Below are 24,042 nucleotides of genomic sequence, written 5' to 3'. Positions count from 1 at the left end.
ATTCCGACAGTAAATATTGTCAACTTACCAGTGCACAGGGAGCTGTTCAATGTGCTTACTGTGTAACCCTCATTGCAGCTGCAGTTGTATCCTCCAAACACATTTAGGCAGATCTGTTCACAAGAGGATACATTTTCTAGGCACTCGTCTAAGTCTAGAATGCCAAACAAATATACACGTACATCAATTCAAGAAACTTGCGTGTACCAAACCAAACATTCAGCATTTGTGATTGAGCCTCTTACTCTGCGGGGGGGGGGGGGGGGGGGGGGGGTGCGCGCCACTCTCAGTGGGCGTATTCATCACATTCAAAATTTCTTCAATGTGCAAATGACACCATTTTTACTACCGATATTTCCGAAAACTGATATAATTTGGTCAATTATTTTTTGGCTGCAGAAAAAAGCTTCGACAATAATTTCCCTGTGATTTAAGAATAGGCTCACATCCGATGTGTACACTGCATTTCTATTTCCATCTCAGGGCTCACTTTTAAACAACTAGAAATTGTAATGAAACAAGACAACTGTTTGTGAATTTCAATGTTGAGATTGTGCTACTTATAAAAGGAAAATACTGCAGATGCTTGAAATCTTAAATCTGAACAGGAAATGCCTGCCAGCCCCTGTGGAGAGAGAAACTGAATTAATGGGTGAGATTTTCCAGCCCACCCTGCTAGCATAATCTTCTGGTGGTGCAGAAGTCGACCGTCTCCGCCAGTTCCCAGCAGTGGGATGGGGGAGCAGTGCAAATGGCCATTGACTTTGGCGCAACTGGAGGATCCTGCCAGTGACCAATGGAAAGCCGCCGGAAAATCCACCATGTGGGAGTGGGGAGAGAGGGGAGCGGTGATGAAAAGAGGCTGGAAAATCCTGGCCTATGTTTAAGGCCATTAGATTTTCATTAGAACTAGGTAAAGTGAAGGATGCAACAGGATGTGAGCAAGTACTAAGAGAGGGAGGGGATTTGGGGAAGAGGACCAAAGAGAAGGTCTGAGATAGGTGTGGGAGGCAAGAGAGATTAAATGACCAAACGGATGATAGTGCAAGGGAAAAGAGGTTGGTAGTTGGGGTGGTGGCCTTGTAGTAGTCCATTATAATAGTCCTTGTGTGCTTTCTATCCTCCCCCTTTGCCTGTCCCAGTACTTGCTAAAAACTCTAAATTTAGAATATCCCAACTGTTTGCAGGTGTGTCGAAAGATCATTGCCGATTGTTACCTCCTGTTTCTCTCTCCACAGATGCAACCTAACAAACTTGGTTTTCAGAGAAATTTGTGTTTCCTGGATATTCATTTTTGATCCGTCTGAATGTTTTACTTTGCATTTTAGTGCACATATTGTGAGGATGAATTTTAGTAAATGTAAGTCATCAAGGTGTTCCTTACCAAAACATTTTATCCCATCTCCTTTTAAATAACCTGGGCAGGGATCACAGGTGTAGCCCTCCAGTGGAGCAGGTTTGTCTTTGCAAGTGTTATTCAAGAAGCATTGGTTATCTTGACAAGCATCAAAATCTTCAGTGCAGTAATCACCCGTGTAGGCAAGAGAACAGATACACCCTGTAACCTAATTAAGCACAGACAGGGTTTAGATTTATATGGTTGCTGTGGATATTTTTGTTTCGACTATTATATCTGTCTCGGATGCACCTACAAGCGTCACATTTTGTAACAACAGAACATAATAAAGTTACCATTAAATCTCTTGCACCTTTAAGGGAGTGAGGTGCATCTTAAATTACGGTCAATCATCACCGATCTTGACAGGGTGCGACATATTAGTCCCGTGACCTGTAGTCAGCTTGCAAGCATCAGTGGTCAAAGTCTCTCAGTCTTATAGTCTCCCAGTGAAAATTATCTGCATATTGTCATATTTTCAAATGATGACCCCACATTATTATTTCACCAACCTTTTTGTATGATTGGTACATTCATGTAATAATAAAGAAGAACGTAATATCATGGCAGGGTGGCAGAATGGTTTTGAAGATTTGACTGAGCAGAATGCAAGCCTCAATCCCTTCACATCCAACAGAAAAGCTGGTCTAAACGTGAAACAATTATCAAGCCTCATGTGTAAAAGATTCTGCAGCTTTGCAGGGATTCTATATATCATGAGCTAGATTCTCCGTTTCAGGGACTGTGTCCCCACGCTGTCGTGCAAACTGTGATCTTTTACGCCAGAACAACTGGAGTCAAAAGGCCACAGCTTCACAGCCCTGCAGAGGGCTAGCAGGCAGCTGTCGTGGAGCTCGCAGCTCCAGCTGCCGATACGGCTCCCTGCACTTCCGGGTCAAAGGCCACGCATGTGCACAGTGGTGGCCTCCTCCAACGGCCACGCCGTGCTCCACGGCGGACCCAGACCGCAGACCTGGATCACGGAAATAGTGCCCCCGATTGGCCGCATGCCCGTCCTGTACTGTCCACAAAAGCCCAGTCCCGAATGCGGCCCCCTGCCCTCCAATCGGCCCGCCCCCGACTGTGGTGGCTGTGGACTGAGTCCGCAGCCGTATCCCGAAGGGTGGGATCATGAGTGGTCCACGCCGTCTTGAATTCAGCTGGTCGGGGACGGGCCTCAAGCAATAGCCTCTGGTTGTGGGTAATCGGCTTTTGTGGGGGCAGAGAATCACTGAATAGGTGCAGATCCCGATTTCATACGGGAAACTGGATTCTCCGCCCCGTCACCGAACACAATTTCTGCATTGGGGTGCGGAGAATCCAGCCCCATATCTCCATTCTGGGATTGCACCTCACTCCAACCAGCAGAATCAGATCCCAGTAAAATTATTTGAATCTGGGAGCACTAAAGACTTCCTGCTGCAAAGTGCAAGCAGAAACAGAAATTAAATAGCAGATTCTGGAGGATCTCATTTTAAGCAGAACACAGACAGGACACAGTCCACTACTCCTCCTTCTGGAAAAGTAAAATGCTGCAGACTGGGCTGAGAAAAATGATTCATGCAAAACAGCGAGAAAAAGCCCGATCGCAAATTTTTTTCACTGTTAGCTTTCACCTTTGAAATTCTGCAGCAATTTTCCTACTGGAGTTTAGAGCTAAACCTGTGAATAATCTGAAAGCTCAATAGCGCCAATATTGCAGTCAATAAGTAACCTACAATCCGCTAAGATAGTGGCCACTAAATATACTGCAACAGCGTTCATTAACTCTGAAGAACTGACTTCCGGTTGCGGCTATGACCAGCTAAGTCGCACATTTGGCAGCTCCTGCGACAAAGGTGTTTAAGGGCCGATTGGAGGGCCCCGACGGTACTGTAAGGACGAATCCCGGTGGGGGAAGGCTCCCTGAGGAGAGTGAGACCAACTTTATGGTCGGTACTCGGAGTGGGGCGACAAAAAAAGCAGCAGCAGCTCCCCGAAAAAAGCGGGGGAAGAGGACCAAAATGGCGGCCGGTGGCGCGCTAGAAGATTGGAGAAAATGGGCGGAGGAGCAGCAGGCCGCTCTCCTCCGGTGTTTTACGGAGCTGAAAGTGGAACTCTTAGAGTCCATGAACGCGACGACCACAAGGCTGATGGGGGCTCAGGCGACCCAAGAGGCGTCGATAAGAGAGCTGCAGCAGGAGATGGCGGTGAGGGAGGAGGAAGCCACGGTCCTCGTGGGAAAGGTGGAGGTGCACGAGGCACTCCACCTGAAATGGCAGAGCCGCTTTGAGGAGCTGGACACTCGAATGAGGCGGAAGAACTTGAGGATCCTGGGCCTAGCAGAAGGCCTGGAGGGGCCTGATCTCCCGAAATATGTAGCGGAGATGCTGAGCTCCCTGATGGGAGAGGGGGCCGGTCCATCGCCCCTGGAGCTGGAAGAAGCATATCGGGTCATGGCTAGGCGGCCTAGGGCGAACGAGCCCCCGAGGGCGGTGCTGGTGCGATTCCAGCGTTTCTGTGATCGGGAGAAAGTGCTGAGGTGGGCCAAGAGGGAGAAAAGCAGCAAATGGGAGAATTCGACGGTGCGGATATATCAGGACTGGAGTGCGGAGGTGGCAAAGCGGCGGGCCCGGTTTAACCGGACGAAGGCGGTGCTGCACGCAAAGAGGATCAAGTTCGGAATGCTGCAGCCAGCGCGTTTGTGGGTCACCTACAAGGACCAGCACCATTACTTTGAGACCCCAGAGGAGGCATGGACTTTTGTTCGGGAGGAAAAGCTGGACCTGAACTAGAACTTGGGAACGCCGGCGGTCGAGGCCGCCCGAGTACCCTTGACTGATCAAGTGGCCCATGTGTTTCTTAGGCCAGGTCGGAACTTGGTTAAAGTTGATGGATCGTTTGGTTTCTTTGTAACTTGTGTTATGGGGGGTTTCTTTGTTCCTTTTTGTGTGTCTCTTCCCGTTGCCAACTTCCCTTAATTATTGTTGTTGTAGGGGGGGCTTTTTTTTTTTTTTACTGTTTTTTGATCTGTTCTTTAAGGGTTATGGTTACTGTTCTGTTCGATGGAGGGTGATGGTTAAATACGTTATTATTGGGTAGTTATTTAGTTATGCAGGCATAGTTATGTATTTATGTATTTATTTGAGATTTGTTATTTATATTGTTATATTGTTAAGTTGGGGAGGCGGGACGGGGGGGGTGCAAGTTGGTTATGCGTGTTTTCTTTTTCTCTTTTTTCTTCCTCTCGTTTTAAGGGGGCTTTTTTATGGGCTTGGATGGGGACGGGGGTGGAATTGAAGATGGCGGGGTAGGGTGTGGCCGGGCGAAAGCGCGGGCTTTCCCCTGTTTCCCGCGCGCGGGACGGAGGAAGGGGGAGGAGAGAAGAGTGGGGTGTGGCCAGCAATGGCGGCTTTTCCCGCGCTGAAGCGGGGTCAGAGAGGGATGGCAAGGGGGGGGGGAGGCCCCTCCCCCCCCACATCGGGAGGAGTCGGAGTGTGGCAGGGGCAGCCGGGTCAGCGAAAACCAGCTGACTCTCGGGAGTACGATGGTGGATACACCGCGGCTAGGAGGGGTCCTAGCCAGGGGGGGGGGGGGGGGGGGGGGGGGGAAGGGGGGTTAGGGGGGGATACCGGGTTGCTGCTGGAAAGGCCGAGGACGGGAAGGGAAGAACGGGAGGAGAGAGGGGGAGGGGCCATCGCCATGGGGAACGGGTCAGAAGGGGAGGGTCGACCCGGGGCGAACAGGGGACAGGACATGGCTAACAGACAGGGGAAAGGGACGGGTCGCTCCGCGACCCGGTTGATTACTTGGAACGTGAGGGGGCTGAATGGGCCGGTCAAGAGATCAAGGGTTTTTTCACACCTAAAGGGACTGCAGGCGGATGTGGCAATGTTGCAGGAGACTCACTTGAGAGTAGTAGACCAGGTACGCCTGAGAAGGGGGTGGGTGGGACAGGTGTTCCACTCAGGCTTGGACGCAAAGAACCGGGGGGTGGCGATTTTGGTGGGAAAGAGGGTGTCGTTCGTGGCGGCGCAGGTGGTAGCAGATAAGGAGGGTAGGTACGTGATGGTGAAGGGTAGGCTGCAGGGAGAGAATGTGGTGCTGGTGAATGTGTATGCCCCGAATTGGGATGACGCGGGTTTTATGAGGCGCCTGTTGGGCCTCATTCCGGGTCTGGAGGCAGGGGGCCTGATCATGGGGGGGGACTTCAATACAGTGCTCGACCCTGGGCTGGACAGATCGAGTTCCAGGACGAATAGGAGGCCGGCAGCGGCAGAGGTGCTAAGGGGGTTCATGGAGCAGATGGGGGGGGGTAGACCCTTGGAGATTTGGCAGGCCAAGGGCGAGGGAGTATTCTTTTTTCTCCCACGTCCACAGGGTGTACTCCAGAATAGACTTTTTTGTACTGAGCAGGGGGCTGATTTCGAGAGTGCAGGACACGGAGTACTCGGCCATCGCGATTTCGGACCATGCACCACACTGGGTAGAGGTAGAACTGGGGGAAGCACGGGACCAGCGCCCGTTGTGGCGCCTGGATGTGGGGCTGCTGGCGGACGATGAGGTGTGCGGAAGGGTCCGGAAGGGCATTGAGAGATATCTGGGCACGAACGACACGGGCGAGGTGAAGGTGGGGGTAGTCTGGGAGGCCCTGAAAGCAGTGATCAGAGGAGAGCTGATCTCCATAAGGGCACACAGAGAAAGGAAGGAGAGGCAGGAGAGGGAGAGACTGGTGGGGGAACTTATAGAAGTGGACAGGAGATATGCGGAGACACCAGAGGAGGGGCTGTTGAGGGAGCGGCGCAGTTTACAGGCCCAGTTTGACCTACTGACCACTAGGAAGGCGGAGACGCAATGGAGAAGGGCACAGGGCGCGGTCTATGAGTACGGGGAAAAGGCGAGCAGGATGCTGGCACACCAGCTGCGCAAGCGAGATGCAGCCAGAGAGATTGGGGGAGTGAGAGAGAAGGGAGGGAACGTAGTGCAGAAGGGGCAAGAGGTGAACGGGGTCTTCAGGGATTTCTACAGGGAATTGTACCGGTCTGAACCGCCCAGGAGGAGGGGGGGAATGGAGAACTTCCTCGATAGATTGAGGTTCCCAAAGGTCCAGGAGGAACGGGTGGAGGGGCTGGGGGCGCCGATAGAGCTGCAGGAGCTAGTTAAAGGGATAGGCCAGATGCAGGCGGGGAAGGCGCCGGGGCCGGATGGGTTCCCGGTGGAATTTTATAAGAAGTATGTGGACTTGGTGGGTCCAGTGCTGGTGCGAGCCTTCAATGAGGCGCGAGAGGGGGGGGTTCTGCCCCCGACAATGTCACAGGCCCTGATCTCCTTGATCCTGAAGCGGGACAAAGACCCTGTACAGTGCGGGTCCTACAGGCCTATCTCCCTCTTGAATGTAGATGCCAAACTGTTGGCAAAGGTCCTGGCAACCAGAATAGAGGATTGTGTGCCAGGGGTAATCCATGAGGACCAGACGGGGTTCGTAAAAGGGACGACAACTTAACACAAATGTCCGGAGACTGTTGAATGTGATTATGATGCCAGCAGTGGAGGGGGAGGCTGAGATAATGGTAGCACTGGATGCGGAGAAGGCATTCGATAGGGTGGAGTGGGAATACCTGTGGGAGACGCTGGAACGGTTTGGGTTTGGGGAGGGATTTATCAAGTGGGTGAAGCTGCTGTATTCGGCCCCGATGGCGAGTGTGGTTACAAACGGGAGGAGGTCAGAGTATTTTGGGCTCCATCGAGGTACCAGGCAGGGATGCCCCCTATCCCCCTTACTATTTGCATCAGCGATCGAACCGTTGGCGATGGCACTGAGGGGTTCAGGGGGGTGGAGAGGACTGACAAGGGGAGGGGAGGAACATCGGGTATCACTCTATGCGGATGATTTGTTGTTGTATGTGGCAGACCCGGAAGGGGGAATGCCGGAGGTAATGGAAATACTAGCGGAGTTTGGGGACTTTTCGGGATATAAATTAAATGTGGGTAAAAGTGAGGTCTTTGTGATACACTCGGGAGATCAGGGGGAGGGAATTGGGCGGCTCCCCTTTAAGAGAGCAGTAAAGAGCTTCAGGTACTTGGGGGTACAGGTGGCAAGGAACTGGGGGACCCTCCACAAGCTGAACTTTTCAAGGCTGGTGGAGCAGATGGAGGAGGAGTTCAAGAGGTGGGACATGGTACCGCTGTCGCTAGCAGGGAGGGTGCAGTCAGTCAAAATGACGGTCCTCCCGAGGTTCTTGTTTCTGTTCCAGTGCTTGCCCATCTTTCTCCCCAGGGCCTTCTTCAAGAAGGTAACTAGCAGCATTATGGGCTATGTGTGGGCACATGGCACCCCTAGAGTGAGAAGGATTTTCTTGGAACGGAGTAGGGACAGTGGAGGATTAGCGCTACCCAATCTTTCCGGATACTACTGGGCGGCGAACGCATCGATGGTGCGCAAGTGGGTGATGGAGGGGGAGGGGGCAGCTTGGAAACGTATGGAAAGGGCGTCCTGCGGCAATACAAGCCTGGGGGCGCTAGTAACGGCACCATGGCCGCTCCCCCCCACAAGGTATACCACGAGTCCGGTAGTGGCGGCCACCCTTAAAATCTGGGGGCAGTGGAGGCGACACAGGGGGAAAGTGGGGGGTCTGATGGCGGCGCCACTGAGAGGGAACCACAGATTTGTCCCGGGGAACACTGGCGGGGGATTCCAGAGCTGGCACAGGGCGGGCATCAGGCAACTGAGGGACATGTTCATAGAGGGGAGGTTTGCGAGCCTGGGAGAGCTGGAGGAGAAATTTGAGCTCCCCCCGGGGAACACGTTTAGATACCTGCAGGTGAAGGCATTTGCCAGACGACAGGTGGAAGGATTTCCCTTGCTTCCCGATAGAGGGGTGAGTGATAGGGTGCTGTCAGGGGTCTGGGTCGGAGAAGGGAAGGTCTCGGACATCTACAAAATAATGCAGGAGGTGGAGGAGGTATCGATAGAGGAGCTGAAAGACAAGTGGGAAGCGGAGCTGGGAGAGCAGATAGAAGATGGGACATGGGCGGATGCCTTAGAGAGGGTCAATTCGTCGTCGTCGTGCGCAAGGTTGGGCCTCATCCAATTTAAGGTGCTGCACAGAGCCCATATGACGGGGACTAGGATGAGTCGGTTCTTCGGGGGTGAGGACAGGTGTGTTAGGTGTTCGGGAAGCCCTGCGAACCATGTACATATGTTCTGGATGTGCCCAGCACTGGAAGAGTTCTGGGAGGGGGTGGCGGGGACGGTATCGAGAGTGGTGGGAACCAGGGTCAAACCAGGGTGGGGGCTAGCGATTTTTGGGGTTGGGGTGGAGCCAGGAGTACAGGAGGCAGGGGAGGCCGGAATATTGGCCTTTGCGTCCTTGGTAGCTCGGAGAAGGATCTTGATTCAGTGGAGGGACACAAGGCCACCAAGTGTTAACACCTGGTTAAACGACATGGCAAGCTTCATCCAATTGGAAAGAATTAAATTCGCCCTGAGAGGGTCGGTACAGGGGTTCTTCCGGCGGTGGCAGCCCTTCCTTGACTTTCTGGATCAGAGATAGGAACTGGAGGCCGAAACAGCAGCAACCCGGGGAGAAAGGGGGGGGGGGGGAAGGGAGGGGGGGGGATAGCAACGAAGGGAGCACGTCAGCGGGGGGTCGCGGGCAATGACTGCCCGAGGCCATCAGTAGAAAGGGAAAAACGGTTTGGTTGCTAGACTGGTAGCGCGGGGGGGGGGGGGGGGGGGGGAGGGTGGGGGGGGTGCGCGCGGGGGAGGGCGTGGGGAGGATTTTCCAGGGGGAATTTGTTGTGTTATAATTTAAAATGTAGTAGGGGTAAATGTTTGTATCGAAAAATTTCAATAAAAATTATTTAAAAAAAAAAAACTCTGAAGAACTTAATTTCTGTTAAAAATTCCAGATAGCATTCAAAATCCTGCAAAAAAACTAAAAAATGACCACAAGATTTCACGATAAAATTTCAAGCAGAAGGTAACAAATCTCTATCTGAATTTGCTCTATTCATTTTTTTTTCAAAATTTAGGTTACCCAATTCATTTTTTCCAATCAAGGGGCAATTTAGTGTGGACAATCCACCTACTTTGCACATCTTTGGCTTGTGGGGGCGAAACCCACGCAGACACGGGGAGAATGTGGAAACTCCACACAGAATGTGACCCAGAGCTGGGATCGAACCTGGGACCTTGGCGCCGTGACCGTGCTGCCTGAATTTGCTCTATTCCAACAGCATGTCAAGCTATGCTTTCTGGACATCAACATTTCTAAAGCACAAGGCATTAAAATTAAAATTGGTATAGGCAATGAAGGTCTGCACATGCTGAACATGTCAGTCCAATGATCATAAAAATCCAGAAAAAATACGATGAACACTCATCAATTCCAAGTGAAGCTCAGCTTCAGAATATACCATCTGGAATTCATGTCTTTTAGGCGACAACTGACAGAGACCTTTGACCAAATTACAAGAGGATGCAGAGACAAGAAGCATGATTTTGACTTCACAGCAGTAAAACTAGCCAATAGAATAATCAAGCACCTATTCCAATGGAAGTGTTCCAAAAAAGACATGCTTGACCAACCCAAAGTTACATTATGAAAGCAATACCACAAAAGAGATACAAGTATGAAGTCATACCAATGGATGAACCTGCAGCTATGCACAATTCATCCATCAATAGTACAATAGCCAATGCAGGCAAGCCTTGCAAACAATGTGGGCAGTGCAGCCCTAAATATGCACACAGAAATTGCCCAGATTTTAATGTCTGCAAGGCTTGTGAAGCACAAGACTCTGGAAGAGCCAATGCAGAAAGGGAAGGCCAGCACAAGTGGTTCAACATCATGAGAAGCCACAACCACAGGCCAGACAGGTACAGCATTAACCAACCAAGAGTGCATATCAAAAAGCATCAAGACAAGATCCTGAAATGTCGAGCCGAGCTATGCAGTCAGATGATGAGGATGATCAGATCATCGGCACACAAAGTGAGCTGACATTCAACATGGTGAATAAAGAATATATTGGCATCGTGGTACCAACAGAAACCTTTCCCAACATTCAAATTATATGCAGGGTGAGCTGATCCATAAGCAAAACCAGATACTGGTGCAGATGCAAACATACTTCACTTCGCACACTGAAATGAATGTACCCACAGAAGTGGCAAGTGATGATTTAACAAACCAATGGTAAACTCGTCACATACTCAAGTGTTGCAAAACAACTCACCATGGTCACTTCAGAAATTTGTATTATGGACACCAAAGGTCCAGTGGTCCTTGACTTACTGGCTTGCAAAGACCTGTCCTTGGTCACCATCCATGGTTTCACCAAGACAATGACAAAGACCACAAGGAGCACCAATAAAAAAACAATGCTAACAATGGGATAATATCACTTACTTTGGCTGGGCAGCATAAAATGAACCAAATAGGTATGCTCATTTCAACTGTGTACACTTCATCACATTGCTATTGTGGAACTGCTATTCAGCAGATAAGTGTGGACAATACTTTCCAACCATCACTGTCGGTACTCACAGGAGTACGTGATGCCTTGATCGGAAAAAATGGGAAGATAAAAGATGCCCGCAATTTGGTGGGTACCAAATTAGCCAACCTAAACATAGGGCTGAAAATTTGATTCAGCAGAAATCGTCAGCACATTCCCAGAATCAAGATTTTGTCAAATATGAACACCAAATGGCATGACAGTACAATGAAAGAGATGCAAAATTAGAGCAAATCATAACCAGAAACACCAAGTAGCCCTCTTGCAATGAGAACATAGTCGAGGACATAACCCAAACGAAGCAAACAAACAAAGAACAAAAAACAGGACAGGACAGAAACAGGCCCTTTGGCCCTCCAAGCCTGCGCCGATCACACGTCCTATCTAGACCAACTGCTTGTATCCTTCTATATTCTCTGTTCATGTGTCCATCTAGATAAGTCTTAAAGGTCATTAATGTATCTGCCTCAACCACCTCACTTTGCAGTGCATTCCAGGCCACCACCACCACCCTCTGTGTAAAACATCTCCCCCGCACATCTCTACTGAACCCAACTCCCCTCACCTTGAACTTGTGCCCCCTTGTAATTGTCATTTCCACCATGGGAAAAGCCTCCAACTGTGCACCATATCTATATCCCTCATAATTTTATAAACTTCTATCAGGTCGCCCCTCAGCCTCTGTCTTTCTAGGGAGACAAATCCCAGTTCATTCAAACTCTCCTCATAAATAATACCCTCCATACCAGGCAAACCTTTTCTGTACTCTCTCCAATGCCTCCACGTCCTTCTGGTAGTGTGGTGACCAGAATTGGACAGAGCATTCCAAATGTGGCCTAACCAATGTTCTATATAACAGTAACATAATTTGCAAATTTTTATACTAGGTGCCCCGTCAAATGAAGGCAAGCAGGTCATATGCTTTCTTTACCACCATTTCCACCTGTGCTGCTACTTTTAAGGATCAGTGGACCTGCACGCCCTGATCTCTCTGTGCGTCTATGCTTCTGATGGTTCTGCCATTTATTTTATAGCTCCCTCCTGAATTGGATCTACCAAAATGTATCACCTTGCATTTGTCTGGGTTAAATTCCATCTGCCATTTCTCCGCCCAATTTTGCAGCCTATCTATATCTTGCTGTATTCTCTGACAATCTTCACCACTATCCGCAACTCCTGCAATCTTAGTATCATCTGCAAACTTGCTAACCAAACCAGCTATGTTTTCTTCCAAGTCATTCATATATATTACAAACAGCAGAGGTCCCAGTACTGATACCTGCGGAACACCACTAGCTACAGATCTTCATGTGGAAAATCACCCTTCCACTGCTACCGTCTGTCTTCTATAGCCAAGCCAGTTCTGAATCCATCTACCTAGTTCACCTCTGACCCCGTGTAATTTAGTCTTTTACACCAGCTTGCCATGAGGGACCTAGTCAAATGCTTTACTAAAGTCCATGTGAACAACATCCACAGCCCTTCCCTCATCAATCCTATTTGTCTCCTCCTCAAAAAGGCCAATTAAATTAGTGAGACATGACCTCCCGTACAAAACCATGCTGTCTGTCACTAATAAGACCATGCACTCCCAAATGTGCATAGATCCTATCTCTGAGAATCTTTTCCAATAATTTCACTATCACTAACGTCAAGCTCACTAGCCTATAATTACTTGCATATCCTTGCAACCCTTCTTAAACAATGGGACAACATTGGCTATCCTCTAAGACCTCAACTGTGGCCAACGAGGAAACAAAGATTTCTGTTAGAGACCCAACGATTTCATCTCTTGTCTCCCTCAGTAATCCGGGATAAATGCCATCTGGCCCTGGGGGTTTGTTTACCTCAATGCTTTTTAACACACCGAACACTTCCTCCCTCGTAATAATGTCCTGTTCTAAAGTGTTTACACATCTCTCTGAGACACTACCCATGAACATGTCCTTCTCCTTTGTGAATACCGGCGCAAAATGTTCATTAAGGATCTCACCTACTTCCTTTGGTTCTACGCATAATTTCCGTCCTCGAGTGGACCAACTCTTTCTGTAGCTACCCTCTTGTTCCGAATATATAAAATGTACAAAATGTCTCAGGATTCTCCTTAACCTTATTTGCCAAGGACATTTTGTGACCCCTTTTTCCCCTCCTAACTCCCTGCTTGAGCTTTTTTCTACTTTCCCTATATTCTTCAAGTGCTTCATCTGTTTTTAGTTGCCTAGACCTCATGTATGCATCCTTTTTCTTTTTGACTTGACTCGCAATTTCCCTGGTCATTCACGGTTCCTGAATCCTACCTTTCCTGTCTTTCCTTTTCATCGACACAGGACTGTCCTGCACTCCCATCAATGAAGCAACCCTCTGACCAGCATTCTGAAAATGTACAGCAGCCTCCAGCAAAGATCAGCTAAGAAAGAACCAAGTCTGGACAAATCAGTAAACCAGCGATATGTTTCAGGGATTTGTAAATGTATTGTTGAATCTTGCAAGTCAGGTAGATGCTAGGAGCGGGGGTCTCCCGGCTTTCACCGGCCACGCTGTGGCATGCGAGCTGCTTTTCTGGCGCAGCATAGCAGGAGGATCGCACCCAAAAGCTGCGTGAAACTCATCAGCTACACAGAAACCTTTTCTCACCTGATTTTCCAGCACTCTGCAATTCCAAAGTGCTGGCAAAGATCACAGCCAGCTGGAGGACCAGGGCCTACGCACCGGCACAGTCCGGGATTCTGAGATTAAGGGCGCCCAGATCTCAAAGTTAAATTTAAGGCCACCCCTCCACAGAGATTGGGACCTCCACCCCCACCCAACCGAGCATCAGGGCACCACCCCTTCAACCTCCCACACAACACCAAGATCAGGGCAACCCCTACCAGAGCCCCCCCCCCCCCCCCCTTGCACTGCCCTTCGGGCACCTCCATGCCCCTAGCATGGTCATCAAGACTGGTTTTCAATTTTGAAAACCAGTAGTGATTTGCGCTGGCGTGACACCATGCCGCTGGTGCGGAGGATGCATTGTGGATGCTCTCTACATCACCAAGCCTAGTAAATACATTTCAATTTATTAACATATATTGAAATCAGGTTCATGCCTTTCTGGGCATGAACCCGAGTACATCACTGGGGGGGGGGGGGGGGGGGGGTGGGGGTGTGCAACAGAAGGCTGATTCCAAACTAAGATGTCGCCGGCACAAATGCCATTTCTGGCCTTTCGTGAGTTTTTGGTCCATTGCAGGATTAGAGCCTGAGGCTAATCTGGGCGCCAGATCGCAGCCCAGGTGTTCTGGGCTGCCTATTGAATAAACATCAATTCTTAATAATCCAATCTATCCACATCAAGTTTTTGTTTAAAAAGTAAACAAATTCTTGTCTCTAACTTACCTTAAAAACAGTATTGTTTCTTTTTGTGCTTAAAGTTGATCTGGAATAATCACAGGTTGAATTGATGCTACAGTTGCACAATGTAAGTGTCAGTCCTAACACAGAAACAGCCTTGGAATCATTAGCTTGTACAATGGCAAACACAGGAGTGGAGCTTGTTGGATTCCAAGAAAAGTTTCCATTTTCTATATTTATAAAAAAAACATTTTTTTTTAGATATTATGTTCCAATATATTTATTTAAGTTATAAGCAATATAAACTTACTAAAAGAAAAGCAATTTCAATAGCGACCTACAGAGTTATTTTGCATGTCGTATTGGGCGTGATTTAATATGCAAAAACAGAGTCCCATTTTGGACACATATAGCAGGGTCTTTCTTGGTGCCTGTGGTGGGAACTCTTGTTTTTTCTCTGGTCTTGGGGAAATGCCCCGTGAAGTCTGCATTTACCTCACGTCCTCTGATCGCGGTGCTATATTTAAATGCTATCCCTAACCCTCGACTCCCTTCAGACACCCCACCCTGGTCTCGGACCCCCTCAACATGCCAATCTACCTCTTGGGAGGGTCCTCAAGCCCCTCCTTACCCCATCTCATAAATGCAGGGGCCCCAGGGCCCGATGCCTAGCACATGCAACCTTATGGCTCACTTAAAAATTTAAATCTGGATCTCTCCTGAGGGAATCCCGCTATTGGACCGCCATGTTCATAAACATCGAGCTTTGATCGAGAGTACGTCACACACGGTCAGGACGGCTCAGAACGTCACCCGAATGCCTCTCCCGATGCTCCACCCCCGATGGGCCACCCTCCCAATGTCGTCGGTTGCGTGTCCTCTTGATTTTCCAGGACCTGGCATGACGGCTGCGGACTGTGTCCAGCACTGCCACAGTCGGGGTGAGGTGGGGTGCCATTCCGCTGACTGGGGGGAACTGGTGGGGGGTGGTCCTGGGGTGGCGAGGGTGTTTCAGTGGGGCACTATCTGGCAGGCCAGGTCCGCACGGCGGGCCTGTGCGGCCTCAGAACTAGCCATATGCATCTGTATCTGCAAGTAAAGCCGGGGGCTTCCTCCTGACATAGACACAAAATCGGCGAATCCAGACCATTGTGTTTCAGCCTTCTCTCCATTTAAATCCAAATGCTCCAGCAATTCACCTAAATATGGTATTCCAAAAATCAAAGTATGACTCCTTGCACAAATTCAAAATATTATTCCAGATTGAATGTCAAAATAGCAATTGGCTAGAGCAATAAATGCACCTGATAAACCATTGTTAGTCCAACATTACCTGTCATTGTGATATCTGGAGAATCTGTCAACACTGAAAACTTCACCTCGTCATTGTTTTTATCAGTTGCCGTGAAAAGAACAAACACTGGTTCATGAAGACGAGTTTGAATAGTTGAATCTCCAGTGATGTTAGGTGGGTAATTATCTGTGAACATCACATTAATGTTACTGAAAGCCCTCAGTCATTTTTAATTTGCAACCTCATTCAGACGTAATAAATTCAAAGACATTTAAAATGAGAATTTAATGTGCTCTCTAAATTAGCAATAATATAGATACAAATAAAGTTAGTGCAGATTAAAGGGACCAGTTTTTCAATGCCATGTAAAAAAAAATTACACATCAGTAATTAGCATAAAACAGGCACTGAATGTCGAACTGACATGAACAATTCCAATTCTTCTTGATGCTGATATCACTGGACTAGTAATCAAGAGGCCCAGGTAATAGTCTGGAGACAGAAGTTCAAATCCCACCAAGGCATCTGGTGGAATTAAAATAAATTAATAAATCTGGAATTGAAAGCTAGTCTCAGCAATGGTGATCAAAACACTGTCACCAATTCTCTTAGAAACCCATTTGAGTCACTCATATACTTTAGGGAAAGAAATCTACCATCATTACATGTGACTCCAGGCCCACAGCAATATGGCTGACACTTACCTGCCCTCTACAATATCTCAGCAAGCCACTCAGTTCAAGGACTGAGTGGGAAAGGGCAACAAGTACTGGCCTTGCCCGTGATGACCACATCCCATCAAAGAGTTAAGAAAAAAAGACACCTTTACATTTAATCATTTCTCATCAACAATCTTCTTACATTGTGAATGACCATGTGTAAACAATACTTTTGTTATTTAACAATGTGCATACATACTCATTGTGCTGTTCTGTGCTACGAACGTTGTCAGACTTTGTAATGTCGCTGCTCCAAAAGATAAATCATCTGTACTTAAAGCATCAAATATGCAGTCATCATTTCCCTGACAAGTTTCATTCGCTTTGTCGATTTTCTCTTTTGCCGTGGTTTGCAAAAGCTGGTCATAAAACTTAGGTACAAAACTGTTGTTGTTATAGGTGTACCAAGACTCTCCAGCAGTCGTGTTGTATGTGAATACACTATTGTCTACAGATGTCTTCCCTAAAAAACACAGATAAACGTAATAAGAACCATATTGTTATTGTTCCAGAAGTATGAATATGCAAAATGTATGCGCATGAAAAGACCAACTGGTCCATTAAGCTTGTCCCGAAGTCATTCGTAAATTATCCAGATTATCGATTAATTATTTACCTATCAGTAATGCATTGAAATATGTGAAAGCTGTGCTTACATGTCAGACCAAAATCAAAGAATATCTGAGTTTCATTGGGCAAATTAGTTCCATCAAAGTCGAGGAATGTTCCATTGGCAGCTTTAAAATCATCTGTTTTATCATCATTCCAGACACCTAGATGTAAAAATGGAAAATTATGTTATAGTACATGGAAAGCTTGGGCTAATTCCTATACTTTAATCTGCTTCCGTTTTTCTATAAATCAAGTTTTAGTCTGGAACCATTTAGTCTTAAATGTATAAGAAAGGCCATGCCAATGTTTTTTGTTGCCAATCTGGAATTTTAAAAATGCATCTCACCAGCTCTGACTTGCGTTGGCTCAGAGACTTTTTTTAGGCATTGCCTTACCTGACTGCCGACATGTCTTGATTGCTCAGCTCGGCTTGAGACTTATCCAGCAATCTAAGACACTCATAAAATGGTCTTGAAATAAAAAACACTTACAGTGATAAATGTTTGGGACTAATGATACTTGGGACTAATGATAACCATATAGCATTACTATAGTGTGGGTGACCTGACTGTTTTTTTACAAATGATCTACTAAATATGCAATTAAATATTATGGTGTTCAATCTAACCAATTACTGAATGTCAGAACTGTGACTGCTTTGGTTTAGACTGAGAATCCACAGTAAATTGACTGAACTTAACAACCTACAATGCAGACATGCGTGGCCAACTGGAATTAACTGTAACATTTATTTTGTTCAGTTGCTGGAGGTTTAAGTACACACACTTACGGAGTCGAGCTGGAACAGCCACTGTAATTGATCTTTGCTCAGTCATTGTTGTATTTTCTATTTGCAAGCAATGCGAGATACATCACTATTTCTGTCTAACCACTGACATACCAAATAATCCATGTTTAGTATCATAAACTTATGAAACAAAGGGAGTGGAAAGAAATTGTGGAATTGAGAAAAGCAACAATCAGGTTATTTTATAGACTGTACCTTACTTAAGTTCTAACAAGGACATATTTTAAAAGTAGCGTGATCACTCACCTAAGAGACCTTCTGTTTTATTTTTTAAAGAATTAGCTAATGAGGTGGTGAAAGCCAACGTCCGCTTTGTTTCTGAGACAGTAATGGATGTTCCACTTGTAAAGGTAGCCACTGTTTCATTGTTGCTTGTCTTTTGGAGGGTCACTTGATTTGTATAGGTGGAATTTTCTGTAAAGAAGAATGATTACAAAAATCTAATTCAATTAGTGTTTATCCCATGTTGTATTAGTCTTACTGAAACCTTTCTACTTGCACACATCGGGACAGATTCACAAGAATACCGAACCTCAAAGGGAACAAACTAAGAAGGTGAACTCTGGTTGGTCATCGGGAATGAACCCGGGAATAGCTGTCCCAAAAGCTTTTGTTTAGTTGCAAAGGATGAAATACATGGACATGTTCTTTCTATTTGAAAAGGACATGGCCATGTGTGTCAATATGTGTAGCTTCAAGCATGCATAATTGAACCATACTAGGAGCCTGACTGATAATCTTAAATTGGTTGGCAGTGTAATTCCTATACTCAAACCCCTGGTTCATTCCCTGTTCATTCCATTTAGAGTTGACCTGCCTGGTTTCAAACTAGAAAAAAGCTTGGCAGTTAACGGTTCCCTGGAGCATTCTCCATGGCAATACGTGTACCAACCAGAATCCACTTGCCTAACAATCGACACCCTCTTTCCATGCAGTATAAATTGTTGCTCTTTTGAGATTTGGTATTCTTGCAAATCTGTCCTGATGTGTGCAAGGTGAAGAGCTTTGACAGCATGGGCGGGATTCTCCGACCCCACGCCGGGTCGAGAATCGCCGGGGGCCGGCGTCAATCCCGCCCCCGCCATGTCCCAAATTCTCCGGCACCGGAGATTCGGCGGGGCTGGGAATCTCTCCGCGCCAGTCGGCGGGCCCCCCCCCCCCGGCGATTCTCCAGCCCGCGATGGGCCGAAGTCCCGCCGCTGTCAAGCCTCTCCCATGGATCAAACCACCTCCCTTACCGGCAGGAGCCGGCGGCATGGGCGCGCTCTGGGGTCCTGGGGGGGGGGGGGGGGGGGGGTGGCGATCTGGCCCCGGGGGGTGCCCCCACGGTGGCCTGGCCCGCGATCGGGCCTCACCGATCGGCGAGCGGGCCTGTGCCGTGGGGGCACTCTTTTCCTTCCGCCTTCGCCATAGTGACCCCCTCCCCTGCGCATGAGCGGGGATGACGTCAGCAGCCACTGACTCTCCGGCGCATGCGTGAACTTCCGCCGGCCGGCAAAGTCCCTTCAGCCCCGGCTGGCGTGGCGCCAAAGGCCGCCCACGGCAGCCGGCGGAGCGCCAACCACTCAGGCGCGGGCCTAGCCCCTCAATGTTAGGGCCTGGCCCCTAAAGGTGCGGAGACTTCCGCACCTTTGGGGCCAGCCCGACGCAGGAGTGGTTCACGCCACTCCATCACGCCAGGACCCCCCACCCCGCCGGGTAGGGGAGAATCCCAGCCCATGTCTCTTTTTTCCAGCAGTTCTGAACTTCCCAGCCAACTATTTATATTGGTCTGCTCAGGTAAACAAGATATTTAGAATTTTGTGAACAAATATAAAGTTGGACCTTCTGAATGAACAAATTTTACATTTTGATAAATGCTATTTTAACGAAACTCTTTGAAGGTGCAAATTTTGAAAGAAATACACTGTAGTATATCAATTTGTTAGCATTGTTCTCAATTCTAACACATATTGTAAGAGTGAATCTTGTTTTACATTAGTTATCTAATACAGAAATATTTTAACTGCTTTATGAATTATTACATATTTCTTTGTAAAAATAAACTCATACATCAATGTCATTAACATAATCAAAAAAAAAATATATTTCCAAGTCATATAATCAAATGGCTGACAGTTCTCTGGTATAAGGTCTTGTGGCACAGTCTGTAGCATCCCTCCTATGAGCCAGAAACTCTGGGTTTGAGTCTCACTAAAGGACTTGATGCCCATGGAAGGCATATTCATAATGCACCAAACATGTTAATCATCAACCTTCAGATCCGTCCAACTTGTCTATGGAAAATGTAAGCATGTGTTTTGACTGTCCCATGTATGTCTGGATGGTGGAAGTTTTCTAAGTCTCTGGTGAATCCCAAAGAGAATTGATATGTGTTGAAGCATGGACTTGAATACAAGTCTGGGCTCTTTCTGGGGCCAAGCTGGCAAATGTTTCATAGAATTTAAAGTGCAGAAGGAGGCCATTTGGCCCATCGGGTCTGCACCGGCTCTTGGAAAGAGCAACCTACTTAAGCCCACACTTCCACCCTATCCCCGTAACCCAGCAACCTTGCCTAACCTAAGGGCAATTTTTTCATGGCCAATCCACCTATCCTGCACATCTTCGGACTGTGGGAGAAAACCAGAGCACCAGGAGGAAACCCACGCAGACACAGGGGAACGTGCAGACTCCACACGGACAGTGACGCAAGCCGGGAATTGAACCTGGGACCCTGGAGCTGATGGCGCTTCCAAACAGTGACCCAAGGCCGGAATTGAATCCGGATCCCTGGCTCTATGAGGTAGCAGTGCTAACCACTGTGCCATCATGCTGCCCCATTGACATGGCAAATAATTTTGTGGCTTACCCCCGTTCCCCATGCCATTCTGCCCAGGATGGGGCATACAATTCCAGCCCATATTGCTGCTATATCTATTCCCTTAAGCAAACAACATAAACCCATTAAAGTAATGACTAATAGGCAATGGAATAATATGCAAATATTTCAAGTAAACAGGAATTCCTTTGTAGCCAAACACTTTTGAACTTTGCAGCTACTGATTTAAACAAAATGAAGAGTTCTACCATATTTTCATTTGATAGAAAATATCCTCATCGTCATTGATAACATGTTCACTATCATCTAAATTGAAATGGATATCATAATGTCCCAAAGGAGTTTCCTCAAAATGGATTGGTGGAACTTAAAATCATACATGTTGTCCTGACCTGTAACTTCAACAGTCCTGCCATTAACCATCACACTTATTTCATCATCATCGTCATTGAGGGTCCACTGAACCTGCAACAGAAAATAATTTCATAACATATAATTATCATTAGGCAAGGACATTTTCAGATATTCTATACAGATACAGTAAGGAGGCATTCCACTACTATGGAAGTAGATCAAAAAGGATGTTTTAGATGATATACTGCATGTGTATCTTACAAATAAGAAGATTTCTGAATATTGGGAGTAGTGATCATCACAGGGGAGATAGGTAGGTATATCATGCTGAAAGAGGAGCTGGTAGTTCTGGAACATGAAGGACATTGGGAAGGCTTTCACATTGAGGAAAATACTACCTGAACTGCAGGATTCCCAGCTTGGGAATCACTGTCTGTGCGGAGTCTGAAAGTTCTCCCCATGTCTGCGTGGGTTTTCTCCGGGTGCTCCGGTTTCCTCCCACAATCCCGAAAGACGTGCTTGTTAGTTGAATTGGACATTCAAAATTCTCCCTCAATGTACCCGAACAGGCGCCGGAGTGTGGCGACTAGGGGATTTTCACAGTAACTTCATTGCAGTGTTAATGTAAGCCCACTTGTAACACTACTAAAGATTATAAAAGATTATAAAAATATTGACTGCAGAAGTGTCAGCTACCTGGCCATGATGAAGGAGATGTTCCGGAAGATGTTTAGACACAGGGGTTGTAATTGGAGAATGCCATCTGTCTCTAAGGACCTCAATACCCAGCTATTTGTTTGCAGAATATAGAAAGTTTTTTAAAAATTCAATTATGGGATGTGGGCATCATTGGCTAGGCCAGAATTTATTGTCTGTCCCTAATTTCTCTGGAGAAGGTGGTGATGAATCGCAGGAAGTTACAATGGAGCCCATTACTTTTATGCTACAGGGAATTTCGAAGTAACCGCAAGGAGTAACTGAGTATTGTTGTTTTGTGATGTAAAAATCCACTGAGGAGGTAATGAGTCCTATATTCATGCAACCAGGTACATTATAATCACCAACGACGTGCAGCAGATTAGTGACTGCAGAGAGGAAGATGAACACGTAAATGTCCCGAAAGACGTGCTGTTAGGTAATTTGGACATTCTGAATTCTCCCTCTGTATACCTGATCAGGCACCAGAGTGTGCCGATTCGGGGCTTTGCAAACTAACTTCATTGCAATGTAAGTGTACTTGTGACAATAAAGATTATTATTACATGCTGTGGAGTTGTGGGGGTGAGACCCACGCAGACATAGGAAGAATGTGCAAACTCTACACGGGCAATGACCCGGAGCCGGGATCCAACCCGGGTCAGCGCCATGAGCGATTGGCCAATATAAAGGCTTAGTGGTCTCCTAGTGTGAAATGGGGTTTTGTTGGTATTTATCCAACTAAAATTATTCAGCATAGTCATTGTGTATAGTCATCTCTTCAAAAACCAGCACTTAATCACCTTTGTTCCACTTGGTCCTTGTGCTGCCAATGCTACGAAGCTCGTTGCTTGTGACGTTCTATTCTCTCCAGCTCTGAGGGTTCGTCCTTGTAAGCTGAATGTAAGTACATCATCATCATCCATTATATTTAATAGAATAAATTCTCCCAGACCATTGAAAGTGTATTTTACATTATCCAGGGTCACCACATGAGGATCTCCAAAGACGAAACCTGGTAAGTTCAGAGAGAAGTTATTTCTGATAAATAATTTATTTGAAAATTAGGTACATGTTGCCTTTATATCTATTGACTGTGCCTGTTGACTCTTGAATGAGTCTTGAAATGACCTAACAAGCTACTCAGTTGCACTAAACAGCAAAAATAATAAAACTGGATGGATCACATTGCTGAGACCTAGACATCAAATTAGGAGATGACAAAGATACAACCAGCCCAGTCAACCTTGTATAATCCTTTTCACTAACATCTGGGGATTGGTGACAAAAAGCTGTCTCACAGACTAATTAAACAACAGCATGACATAGTCATAGTTATGGAATGGTATCTTCCATCGCCATTTCTGGGTATGTCCTGTCCCACCAGCTCAAGGAATGCATCAGAGATAGAGATACAGTGATATATATTTGCATGAGCTGGTTCTGCTGCTTTTCAACATTTAATTTTGACCTCAAAGAATTCTCATGGCTTCATGTCAAACATGGTCAAACCTTCTGCTGATAACCAGCTCGAGCCTTCATTCAGCTGATGAATCAGCCCTCCACCTCCATATTGAACACCACTTGAAAGAAGCACCGAGCATAGCAAGAGCGCAGAAAACACTCGGGTGGGGGATTTCAGTGACTTACCTGTTTGACTTTGTCCCTATTAATCTACCTGAAACAGACTCATGACAGTATCAGTAGGTATTGCCATTGCATAGTCCTTCACATCATGATGTGCTTCTTTTATGCTAAGTGGACAGATGAATAGATACATAGCGTTCTGAAACTGGGCATCATGAGGAAATGTGCATAATCAGCAACAAAAGATTGTACTCTAATTCAATTCAAGCCTTGAGCCAGGTTGTTCCAGTACAGCCTAAACACTAACATCTACCAAACAATGTAGACATTTGCCCAGATATGTTTTTCCCACTAAAATCCAAAATTGACACTATCCAGGAAAATGCAGTCTGCTTGATGCACATCTCCCGGACCAGCTAAAACCTTAACTCCCTACATCAACACATACCATAGCTCTAGTTTGTCCTCGCTACCAAAAATACTGCCTTTACCACTTAGAAGGAAAGGGCAACAGCTACATGGGAAGACTGTCACCTTCAAATTGCCTGGGCATAGATAATTATGACATACACATTTCACCGTTGCTTTATGGCCCACTGAATCCAAATCCTGGAACTACCTATTTAACAATGTGAAGAATGCAGTGGCTGAAGAAGGCCCACAATTACTCGTTCAAAGGATAAGGTTTGAAAATGAATGTTGGCGTTGCCAGAAATGGCCAGCTCCTGGGAATAAATATAAAAAACAACACTCAGTGGTATTTGTGATAACATCCCATCATCCTTCACTTTCATCAAACCTCACAGGCACCCAATGTCCCACGGAACTCACATTAAGATTCTTGTCCACACCACCAAATACTTCCATAGTTTCACTCCTCACTCCCCCCATAATCTCCTGCAACACTTTATTGCTGCATGCTAT

At 46.9% G+C, this 24,042-nt stretch overlaps 1 protein-coding gene across 1 annotated transcript in view; it reads right to left on the bottom strand.

Annotated features, from left to right (window-relative positions):
• The window catches only part of LOC119975649 (mucin-4-like), a 115,412-nt gene that overhangs the window by 48,831 nt on the left and 42,539 nt on the right, over window positions 1-24,042 (bottom strand). The window contains exons 16-24 of the mRNA XM_038815431.1: window positions 22,335-22,546; window positions 20,874-20,946; window positions 17,910-18,077; window positions 16,900-17,016; window positions 16,443-16,706; window positions 15,564-15,710; window positions 14,276-14,460; window positions 1,385-1,565; window positions 29-154 (exon numbers count right to left, since the gene is read on the bottom strand). Coding sequence (XP_038671359.1) covers window positions 29-154; window positions 1,385-1,565; window positions 14,276-14,460; window positions 15,564-15,710; window positions 16,443-16,706; window positions 16,900-17,016; window positions 17,910-18,077; window positions 20,874-20,946; window positions 22,335-22,546 — 1,473 coding nt within the window. The remainder of the gene's footprint in view (window positions 1-28; window positions 155-1,384; window positions 1,566-14,275; window positions 14,461-15,563; window positions 15,711-16,442; window positions 16,707-16,899; window positions 17,017-17,909; window positions 18,078-20,873; window positions 20,947-22,334; window positions 22,547-24,042) is intronic.

The sequence above is a fragment of the Scyliorhinus canicula genome, chromosome 13, assembly GCF_902713615.1.
Source record: "Scyliorhinus canicula chromosome 13, sScyCan1.1, whole genome shotgun sequence".
Taxonomy (NCBI): domain Eukaryota; kingdom Metazoa; phylum Chordata; class Chondrichthyes; order Carcharhiniformes; family Scyliorhinidae; genus Scyliorhinus; species Scyliorhinus canicula.
Note: the sequence above shows the minus strand (reverse complement) of the source record. Positions and strands in the feature narration are given on the sequence as shown.